This window comes from Nerophis lumbriciformis, linkage group LG30 (genome assembly GCF_033978685.3).
Source record: "Nerophis lumbriciformis linkage group LG30, RoL_Nlum_v2.1, whole genome shotgun sequence".
NCBI classification, from domain to species: domain Eukaryota; kingdom Metazoa; phylum Chordata; class Actinopteri; order Syngnathiformes; family Syngnathidae; genus Nerophis; species Nerophis lumbriciformis.
The window spans coordinates 10,192,030-10,204,151 of record NC_084577.2 but is presented as its reverse complement, the minus strand read 5'-3'; the positions used below and the strand labels follow the sequence as shown (position 1 = coordinate 10,204,151).

At 39.8% G+C, this 12,122-nt stretch overlaps 1 protein-coding gene across 6 annotated transcripts in view; it reads left to right on the top strand.

Moving 5' to 3' along the window:
• fat3a (FAT atypical cadherin 3a) overlaps positions 1–12,122 on the top strand; it is a 311,463-nt gene that overhangs the window by 286,649 nt on the left and 12,692 nt on the right. For 3 of the 6 annotated variants that reach the window (XM_061925526.1, XM_061925524.1, XM_061925523.1), the window contains 3 exons: positions 1,378–2,090; positions 5,354–5,467; positions 11,764–11,823. In XM_061925526.1, coding sequence (XP_061781510.1) covers positions 1,378–2,090; positions 5,354–5,467; positions 11,764–11,823 — 887 coding nt within the window. The remainder of the gene's footprint in view (positions 1–1,377; positions 2,091–5,353; positions 5,468–11,763; positions 11,824–12,122) is intronic. The other 3 variants (XM_061925528.1, XM_061925527.1, XM_061925525.1) reach the window with 1 other exon arrangement.

Genomic DNA, 12,122 nt, shown 5'->3' with positions numbered 1-12,122 from the left:
TTTTAGAATATATGATGTCACATTTGTTTTATGATTAGGTAATAATAAAGTTTGAAATACATACAATTACATGCAGTACATGTCTTTTTTCTTTCAAAATGGAAAGAACAAATACATTGACAAAAGATAAAGTACCGCTACTTTATTAACGCATATTATTTGTAGGTCACGTAAAACGATTTGGTTGGCCAGATCTGGCTGCCAGGCCTTAAGTTTGACACTTGTGAATTCAGGCAAACGCAAGAAAATAGCTTTTGCGGATGTGGCCATTTTGATTTCCTACCTCGTACGTACTAAAACGCTCATAACTCTGCTGTGGCATTATTCTGAGCTCTGACTTCCAACTTCCAAAGTTAATGTTTCATAATCCCATCCTGGTATCACAAACAGTTAGTTGTATTAAACAGAACTCTTAACATCACACATAACATCAGGGTGGTTAAAATAACAAGTGAAACAGTTTTTTATCCACGGAGTTACATTATCTAGTCCAGTGGTCCCCAACCTTTTTGTAACTGCGGACCGGTCAACGCTTGAAAATGTATCCCACGGACCGGGGGGGGGGTTAAATTTTGCCGCTTAAGTGACCAATATATAACCGCGAGAATCCGGTAATTTTTCAAAATAAAACACTAAAAAAAAAAAAATCGTTTGGGCTCAGGGCTCAGATAATAAATAAAACAGAAATGACTAATTATTTCTTGTGCGGCCCATACCAATCGATCCACGGACCGGTACAGGGCCGCGGCCCGGTGGTTGGGGACCGCTGATAGTCGAAAGAAGACTTTGTTTTTCATGCGTGCATACACTTCTACATCACCTTGACGACACACCACTGCCTGGATCGAAACGGCCTTTTCCAATTCAAAGTGGTATCTTTTTCCTAAATTTCAATGATATTCAAAAGTAAGTAAACACTCCTTGTTCCATGATTTTCACACAGCCAAAAAAAGGAGTCATGACAAAGCCCGCCTCAATTTTAATGAGCCCGCCTTCATTCCAGATTTACGCACTTGTCTCTAGTTTATGCGTGATGGGCATGTATGGAGGCTGGATGGGAGAATACGAGTAAGTTTGCGTAAGTTCAAGCGTGTAAAAAAACTCCGCGCAATCGGGAGAAAAGGTCCCTTGGTCCACAACCTATATACAACATGTCTCTACACTAGCAACCATAAACATACTTTGTAAAAATAGAGAGACATATTCCATCCTAAACAAATTTCATTTGAGTATTTTACACTCTCTTTAACCTTTGCAAAGTGAACTTTATGGCAGAAGATAAAACAGTATGTGCAAGCATTGTTTGTCATACATTTGTCTTACAACAGCTTTGTCCTCTCCTTTCCTCTCTCTCTCATCTCTCTCTCCATCTTGCAGTTGTGAAAAAGATGTTAATGAATGTGACCACAGCAATCCTGAGGGCGAGTGTGAGAACGGCGGTACCTGTGTCAACACTCACGGTTCCTTCTACTGTAACTGCACAGCAGGTTTTGTGGGCCAGCGTTGTAGCTTGCGGCCTGTTGTCGTCCCTGACATGCAAGCAGGGCATGCAGTGGTTGGAAAGGAGGAAGTGATTGGCATTGCTGTGGTGCTATTCGTCATGACTACCCTGATCATCCTCTTCATTGCATTCCGCAAAAAGGTCTTCCAAAAGAGCTACTCACGAAACAACCTGTCTCTGGTGCAGGACCCCGCCACAGCAGCCCTGCTCAACAAAGCTAACGGTCTACAGTTTAAGACCTTGCATTCTACAGCAGGAGACCCTATCAACCTTTACTCAGAGACCGGGCTGGGGCCCACTGTGTTGGGAACAGGTGGGATGATGGGACCTCCGCAGGTCCCCGTGAGGCCTATGGGGTACACACCTTGTTTCCAGGGTGAGCCACAGTCCACACTGGAGAAGATGGTGGACGGACGCACTGTGGAGCATACAGAAATGAGCACCTTTCACCCAGAGTCACAGAGAATCCTGTCAGGGACCACCAGGAAGGGGGTTGTGGTGTGCAGTGTGGCCCCAAACCTTCCCTCAGTTTCCCCTTGTCGATTAGACTGTGACTCCATACAAAAAAGCCCATGGGACAGTGATGAGGGTAAGTGTATTGAAATCTGCAGCAATATTTTACGATTCTATAGCAGGCTTTCTGTTTGTGGGAGTCCCCAGATACAACTTTTTCGCTTCCAATACAATACCGCTATCAGCCAGTTGTGATTTATTTAATGCCCCAAGAAACCACCTCAGAAAACACTTGGCTCTCCAAGTATCACCATAATGACCAACATCAAAATACAGTAGCATAGTAGGCCTATGGTTTTATTCAACAGGTATATTTAATAATTTTGGCCACTGTACCACTGTGGTTAGAGTGTCCGCCCTGAGATCGGTAGGTTGTGAGTTCAAACCCCGGCCGAGTCATACCAAAGACTATAAAAATGTGACCCATTACCTCCCTGCTGGGCACTCAGCATCAAGGGTTGGAATTGTGGGTTAAATCACCAAAATGATTCCCGAGCGCATTCACCGCTGCTGCTCACTGCTCCCCTCACCTCCCAGGGGGTAAAACAAGGGGATGGGTCAAATGCAGAGAGTAATTTCACCACACCTGGTGTGTGTGTGACTATCACTGGTACTTTAACTTAATATGCACAGTTTGAACTGTAACACTGTCTTTGAATATTTAATTAAGTGATTATTTGGCGTACCATTAGATGGAGCCCACGTTCCACTAGTGGTACACATAGCACAGCTTGAGAATCACTGACCTAGATGAATGAGAATATGCACAGGCATTAATTTCTGTCATGTCTATGCTGCGTGCATGTTAGTCCTTGCTGGGTCCTGTTGGCCCACCTTTTCCAATTGTGCCAGAGGAGGGGAAGTGTACGGAGAGTAAAAAATTATGATTTCCTTTGTGAGTTCACATTTTTTGGCTTTAAGTCTGAAGAATCAGAGAATATTGTACTTTTGGTACAATTGTTTTGTGTATAAGATGTCTAAAACAAGGACATTGTTTTGTGTCGGTCAAGTCAAAATCAGTTGTTGCCTGTGCAATAACTTACTTTTTTATTGTATTGTATTGTAGTAAGTAAAGTTAAAGTACCAATGATTGTCACACACACACCAGGTGTGGTGAAATGTGTCATCTGCATTTGACCCATCCCCTTGTTCACCCCCTGGGAGGTGAGGGGAGCAGTGAGCAGCAGCAGCGGCCACGCCCTGGAATAATTTTGGTGATTTAACCTCCAATTCCAACCCTTGATGCTGAATGCCAAGCAGGGAGGTAATGGGTCCCATTTTTATAGTCTTTGGTATGAACTCACAACCTACCGATCTCAGGGCGGACACTCTAACCACAAGGCCACTGAGTAGGTGTATAGTATTTTGTGTAAACATGTTTTTATTCGTCTGGATCTGTATTACATTAAATGGGTTGTACTTGTATAGCGGTTTTCTACCTTCAAGGTACTCAAAACGCTCTGACACTTTTGCCACATTCACCCATTCATACAAACATTCACACACTAATGGCAGAATCTGCCATGCAAAGCCACGACCCATCAGAAGCTAGGTTGAAGTGTCATGCCCAAGGACACAACCGATGTGACTAGGATTGCGGAAGCTGGGATCGAACCCGGAACCCTAAAGTTGCTGGCACGGGCGCTTTACCATCCGAGCCACGCCGCCCCACATTAAACTATGAACTATGAATTATCTATGATAGTTATTGTGATTATTCGTGAATCAATCCTTCTTGTTTTTGTAGTGTTAATACTTAAAGGGCCTGATATACTAAAATCCAAATAACGTTCTGAATAGCATGTGCATAGTATAATATTTTGTGTAATGTTAGTGGGCTAAGACTGCGTGTACAATTGATAACAAGTGCAAAAGTGATGCAGACTGTTTAAATGAGGATTTTTTATGTATACCGGCTGTCACCATGCATATAGACTGTCTGTATTAATTTCTCTTTACATTTATAGCATTATATGGTCCAACATGTGGCGTTTTGTTATGTCGTTGACATGCAGCACACAAATATAATTAGGTGCCACTACGTTTTCTGTGCTATATTGAAGCACCATCTAGAGAAAATAACCTACCTTTAGCACGGTGAAGGTGTGCTCTTGGAAACACTGTGGTGTTGTGAAGGTAGTCTTGAATGATTCTGATGCAAAAAAAATGCATACTGCAAGAGGTTTTTCATATCGGAAATACACCATCTAAAAAACACCAACAATGCTCCATTTAAATTTTGTGACTTGAATATTAACCGAGTATTAGTGATATTGTTATTGCAAGCGCTAACGCAGACATACTATTTATAGCGGTGCCGCGATCACAAGCCTGTGTGCCTATTTTGACCAGATTAACTAGTGAGCTGCTTCCTTGCTCGTGGAAGTTTATTCTAGATCATAAATCATGCCTCTCACCTGGATAGTAGAAGGATGAGGACATATTCTGACAAGTTGGTCAACTTTGGCATCCGATTTAGACCCGGAAATGGCGAGAAATACACAAAAGGACACTTGGTTCTACCCTCCTTTTTTTCCACAAAGATTATGAGTCATTCTTCATCTAAACGGGAATATAACAAGATTCTATCAGTCGGCATCCTAGTGACTGCAGACATTGTACAGTAAGTGATGTTTTACTATGTTTGTTGGCTCTCATGAAGTCAGCAGTGGGTAGTTCTCAGTGAATAAAAAAAGTGAAAGTAAATAAAAAAGTAAAACTGAATGTTATGCGTTTTTTAAATTAATAAAATGAATGAGCAAAATACGTAAATATTAAATGTTATTACACATGTGCATATATGCACAGCATGTACGGTATATGAAATCTTAATGGAGGTGTTTGGATGTTTTTAAGAGCTTTAGAAGCAGAATAGGGAAACTCCCATATAGGCTCCATTTTAAGTGGAATTATATTAATTATTTGCCATTTAGAATGCATACAAAAAGAAAAACATGTGTTCTTGTCCTACATAAGGACTTTTGAATGATAGGCAAAATTACAAAAAAAAAGTGCAGTTCCCTTTAATACACACAAACTTTTATATCAGGAACTGAGGTCTAGCTTGGTGGTATGCATAACATGGTTTTGCCTCTGGACTTTTATTTTCCAACTTTGGAACCAAATTTGTATTAAAAATGTTAACGCTACCAATGTCACCGACAAAATGTTCGATTTCTGTGGTTCCGTTGTAATTGTCTTTTAAAGTAACGGTGTTGATGTCAAACTTATTTTCTTCTGCTGCAGTGTGGCTGTTGAACATGATGTGTCTTTTTCCTACAGGCACATTTGTGTTGTTTTTGTAACAGATTCCAACTGAGTCTTATTCCTGTTTTGCAGGTAAGATGGTGGATATGACAGAGGAAGTAACATGTCTCTCAGGGAGCAACAGGGGCAGTAACTCAGAGGTCCAGTCACTAAACTCCTTCCAGTCTGACTCTTGTGATGATAATGGTAAGGTACACCCTCTCGACAGTCAGTAATAAGATTCTATTCTGAATGTAAAATATCCCCTAAATTTCAGCTGTTTTAATTTCTGTGTTATAAAGTATTGTTGCTTTTTTCTTTGGTAGGACTGATATTTCACATTGAAATGTAATTACCAATGCTTTCCATAAAAATGGGTTTGTTACATTCCACTTACTGGTGGTGAAGTCGCACACCCATTTTGAAGACCCCATTTAAAATAAATCATCTTGTGAGGTTACCTTTCACTTAAGATGGAAATACAAACAGCCAGGCTAAGGGAAGGTCTTTGCAACTAGTGATGTGCGCCTGTAAAGAAATGAACACAACAGAGTATTTCTGCAGTATTACGTAGGTTCACTTCAAATGCAAGAAGTGCAAACTATAAAGAACTGATTTTGTCCCTGTTCCTTAATAACACTGAGACAAGATAGCTGTAGTGTCTAGATCAGTGAACGTCAACCATAGCCTGCGTTCCACATCTGGCCTCCTGAATTCAGGATCGGGTCCTGGGCTATAAAAATAAAACACGGGCGGTACCGAATCTATTGCGAGTGAGTCAATTTTAGTGTGAATAATCTGAGACCTCCACAGTAGTGCCAAATTATTTTGACTTGTCTGCCCTTGCTTTGCAGCCAGAGGCGGTCCTGGCTTGATTTAAACCGTCCAGCCCCCCTCCTCCTTGCCTCGTCTGACACACACAACTTGTATCCCTGTCTGCAGCAAGTTGAGGTGTCACTAGCCGTCTTTATACAAAGCACCAAGCTACCAAATTTCCCGTCCTTTTACCAGCTCGCTCGTGGTTCTTTTTTGGTCCACCGATTTTCCAGATCGGAGGGTACACTTATTTCCGTCTCGATTTCTATACGAAACCGAGGCAGAAATGTGCCGGCCCGTAAGTGAGATGGGCGGTGTTTTATAAAATGGTCTCCAATGGAAATAAGCGGCAGGAGTCTAGAAAACTGGCGATTTATGTTCAGATTTTTTTTTGTGTGTGTGCATACGACCTCACAAAGAGTGTGCCCTGGGTGGTCGCCCACATTGCTCATAGAAAAAAACGGCCCTGTTTGCAGCCCCTAACGAAGCGCATACCTACCTCATACCTGAGTTAGGCTTGTATTCAAACATTTAAAGTTAACATTAAGTTACAATACAAAGACATGACTGGTATGTAGTAAGGCCGGTTTGGTTTGATACAAAGTGGAATTATATGTGCGTGAGTCATGTGACTTCATTTATTACGTCCCCATTCGAATCTCCAGTTCCCACTGTCTCCAAAACGACAGCTCAAAAGTTTGCATGCAGATACACACATTCTGTGTATTTGTTATGTGATTATTTAACTTTATTTAAATTTAACAATTTGGGATCTTTCTGTGTGGAGTTTGCATGTTCTCCCCGTGACTGCGTAGGTACTCCGGCTTCCTCCCACCTCCAAAGACATGCACCTGGGGATAGGTTGATTGGCAACACTAAAATTGGCCCTAGTGTGTGAATGTGAGTGTGAATGTTGTCTGTCTATCTGTGTTGGCCCTGTGATGAGGTGGCGACTTGTCCAGGGTGTACCCCGCTTTCCGCCCATGTGCAGCTGAGATAGGCTCCAGCGACCCCGAACGGGACAAGCGGTAGAAAATGGATGGATGGCTGGATGGATGGATGGATGGATGGATGGATAATTGAATATATGGAAGAGCCATAATTATTCCTCAGCAGATAACTGTAAGGCCAATATCGATAAAAGATAATTAATGATAACAATAATGCTGAATCTAAATAATATTTTGATAATAACAATAATGTTAATAATGTTACTATGACCATTCACCCTGACTAGGATTTGAATCTTGGTTATCATGTTCAACCACTCACTATGTAGTCTGTATTACAATATTATTTTCATTTTACTTACAATAACAAATCCAGTTGACTCCAGGTGTAGCCCAATAGTGCTTTTACTGAGTTTTATAGCAAAGCATAGGGCACCATTGTGATGTAGCGGGTAGTACATCCTCCTCACATTTTGGAAATCTGGTTTTGAATCTCACTCTTTGCTGGAACATGCGTTCTGTGGAGTTTGCATGTTCTCTCTGTGTTCTTTTTGTGGGAGGGTTTCTCTGGGTGTGAATAGTTGTTGTCTTTATTGGACCTGTGATTGACTGGCAATCAGTCCAGGGGGTATGCTGCTTCTTGCCCAATTAGACGTAGAATCAGTATTTTTTTATATTATTCCTAAAAATAGTGTGATATTATTTGAGGCCATATTGCTCGCTCCTACTTATCACATAAATCACTCAAAGCATGTTGCTTTATTTGATGTTGAAAAGACTTGTCTTTTAAAAGAATACTGTACTACATGGGTCCCCAAACTACAAAACCCAAAACCAGTGAAGTTGGCACGTTGTGTAAATTGTAAATACAAACAGAATACAATGATTTGCAAATCCTTTTCAACTTATATTCAATTGAATACACTGCAAATACAATATATTTAATGTTCTAACTGAGAAACAAACTTTTTTTTTTAGCAAATAATCATTAACTTACAATTTAATGGCAGCAATACATACTTGCCAATCCTTCCGAATTTTCCGGGAGACTCCCGAATTTCAGTACCCCTCCCGAAAATCTCCCGGTACAACCATTCTCCCGAATTTCTCCCGATTTCCACCTGGACTAAAGGCACGCCCCCTCCAGGTCCGTGCGGACCTGAGTGAGGGCAGCCTGTCGTCACGTCCGCTTGGCCAACCAAAAAGTAAACACAGAACACTATACGGTATAGTGTTCTGTCGTTACTTTTTGGTTGGCCAACGGTTTACGTTTTATTGCGCACCCTGACGACAAGTGTGGGAGTCGGTTCTGAAGTATGAAGTAAAGAGACGTAACTTCGTCATTGCCTGGTTATTGACTCCAACCCAGAATATTACACTGCCCATACCTACGCTCCTTCAAAGGCTGTGCAACTGGCTGCAAAGCATTGCACTTTCAAATACAACAATGAGTAGAGAGGAGTGATATGTGTGTATAAGTGTAAATTAATGAACACTGAAATTCAAGTATTTATTTTATTTATATGTATGTATATATATATATATATATATATATATATATATATATATATATACATATATATATATATATATATATATATATATATATATATATATATATATATATATATATATAATAAAATACATATATATATATATATATATATATATATATATATATATATATATATATATATATATATATATATATATATACATATATATAAGCAATACTTGAATTTCAGTGAATTCTAGCTATAAATATACTCCTCCCCCCTTAACCCCGACCCCACCCCCTCAAATCTCCCGAATTTGGAGGTCTTAAGGTTGGCAAGTATGCAGCAACACATTGCAAAAAAGTTGGCAGAGGGACACGATGTCCACAGTTTCCAAAAACAATTTGAAATGTGGACTCGTCAGACCACAGAACACTTTTCCACTTTGCATCAGTCCATCTTAGATGAGCTCGGGTCCAGCAAAGCCAGCTGCGTTTCTGGGTTTTGTTGATAAATGGCTTTCGCTTTGCATAGTAGAGTTTTAACTTGCAATTACAGATGTGGCGACCAACTGTAGTTACTGACAGTGGTTTTCTGAAGTGTTCCTGAGCACATGTGGTGATATCCTTTACTCACTGATGTCGGTTTTTGATGCAGTACCGCCTGGTCGCATGGAAGCTTTTTTACCCAATCATGTTCCCAATTAGCCTGTTCACCTGTGGGATGTTCAAAATAAGTGTTTGATGAGCCTTCCTCAACTTTCTCAGTCTTTTTTGTCACTTGTGCCAGCTTTTTCTAAACATGTTGCCGGCATCAAATTCCAAATGAGCTAAAATTTGCAAAAAATAACAAAGTTTAACAGTCCGAACGTTAAGTATCTTGTCTTTGCAGTCTATTCAATTGAATATAAGTTAAAAAAAAGGATTTGCAAATCATTGTATTCTGTTTTTATTTACGATTTACTAGAGGTGTAACGGTACGTGTATTTGTATTGAACCGTTTCGGTACGGGGGTGCCGGTTTGGTTCGCAGATGTGCCGAACGAGTTTCCACATGGACATATTAAGTAGCGTAACGCACGTTGTGTAAACAATGCACACCGAGGCACAACACACGGCATGCTAGCAGCTAACGGGCTACGATAGACTGACCATACGTCCTCTTTTCACCGGACATGTCCTCTTTTGCGGAACTGTCAGGGAGGAGTTTCTTAAATGCCTCAACTGTCCGGCATTTTGAGTTAGGGTTGCGTGTATTTTCAATGTACGTTCAGGGTTAAGAAGGGGTTAAAAACAAAACAAATTGTGCGTGCAGCAGCATTCGTGAGGGAGGGGCAGAGACAGAGAGAGCGAGAGAGTTATGATAAACGCGCATGCGTCGCCAGGCTCTGCTTTTTATCCATAGATTTATCAGATTTAATTTTTTATTATCTATAGCAGGGGTGTCAAAAGTGTGCCCCGGAGGCCATTTGCGGCCCACAGCTAATGTTTTTAAGGCCCACGGCAAATTCTAAACAAAAACATAACAAAAGTGAAATAAAAAAGCTTAAAGTTTAAATGTAAGTTAGAAAAAGTTGCAGTGTTGACTAATAAAAAAAAGCTGTTTTTTTTCTTTCAAACTGTCTTTGCTCAAAGCATAATATTGAATCAAAATCAATGTTATTATGAATTATTGACCTATCCAAGGTTACTTCACATCAAATATTCCACTAAGAAAAATATTTTTGGTGGAGATTTTGCAAATTTGGTAAATAAATAACCCAAAAATGTATATTTTGTTGTTTTCTTACTGTACCGGAAATGAACCGAACCGTGACCTCTAAACCAAGGTACGTACCGAACCAAAATTTTTGTGTACCGTTACACCCCTACAATTTACACAACCTGCCAACTTCACTGGTTTGGGGTTTTGTACAATCCTGCCTGTCAACATCAACAATCCAGCTTAAGGGACGTACCAAGGATAAACAAATTCTAATCAAAATCTCTCCTGTCAGGAAAATCATATTGTTGATGTAGATGCCCATACAGATTTATAGGGGTGTCAAAAAATAAAAAATGTTTAATTAATCGCGATTCTTATTTGTAACAATTTTTAATCGATTGAAAAAAATCTATTTAAAAAAAGTATATGTTATTCTTTTTTGTTTTTTTAATTTGTCCTGTCCAGCCACTCAGGCAAATCATATTGTTGATATAGATGATCTATACCTGCTGTACAAAGTTACTTTAGAAAAGAGAAATGATGGATACTTCTCTTGTTGCCCTATTTGTATTTGACTTTATTAAATGTTTGGGTAGAATTTTATTACATTTGATTTTTTCTTCTAAGTATTATAAAAAATTATCAGAGCTGTTAACTTATTTTATGGAGGAATGTAGTTAATCATAGAACTGGCACCCATTGTTATTAAATAAGAATTGATTTTGAACCGAGAATCATTTTGAAACGATTCTGAATCGAATTGTTACCCTCAAGATTCACAGGCCTACAGATTTACTTTACAAAAGTATTTATATTTAATTTTTGATGCAGCCACAACATAGCAGGAGGGGATAGAAAGAAGAAGAAAATAAATAAGACAGAGGATCACAAAACAGGGACATAACAAAAAAAACAACAAACAAATTGTAGGGATGCAGTACACCAGGGGTGCCCAAACTTTTTGACTCGGGGGCCACATTGGGTTAAAATAATTTGGCCGGGTGCAAAGCTATCTATCTATCCATTTATATTGCCCCCGGCCAAATTCTTTTCACAAAATCTGGAACCCCGAGTCAAAAAGTTAGGGGACCACTAGTGTACTACACCTTACAATAGAGTTTCATAGACGTTATCTTCCAACACACATCATTGCTGTTCCTATAGGCAATGGCACTCTCTCTGTATTATTTTATTCTTTCATTCTTGTCTCTAGTGAGTTTTGGACATGGCTACGTATTGCATTGTCTTGTTTTCATGACATCTTTCTTTCTTTCAAGAAAATTTTTTTTGGATCCAACCAGATTTGTTATTACCAATTAATGAAATGCTTAAGTTTGCATGCTTGTTTGGCGGAAATGCTTATTATTTTCCATGATGTTTGAGCAAGATATCGAAGTCAGACAAGTCTTGATCAATTCAAAGGCTGAAAAGGTAGAAATTCTGTGCAGAGTGAGATTGCAAAGATGGGATTGTGAGAGGATCCTCAACCATCATCACAAATAACTATTTCAAAACATATCTCCTTTTCCTTCCAAAAGCCTCCATCGTGACCGTCATTCGCCTGGTCAATGACGCAGTCGACACAATCGAAAGTGAAGGTAGCATGTCTCATCCACTTTGTGTCTCATCTCTGACTGTTCTACTTTTCTTTCTTCTCAACTTAGTTTTACCGCAGACTGCAGTTATTGAAAAACACATTTGGACTTCCATCCATCCATTTTTCTACCGCTTGTCCCTTTTGGGGTTGCGGGGAGTGCTGGAGCCTATCCCAGCTGCATGTCTTTGGAGGTGGGAGGAAGCCGGAGTACCTGGAGGGAACCCACGCACTTAATAAACAAATTGTGCCCTTAGCTTAGACTATTTTTACTAATCCCTTTAAAATAACAGATAATGGCTC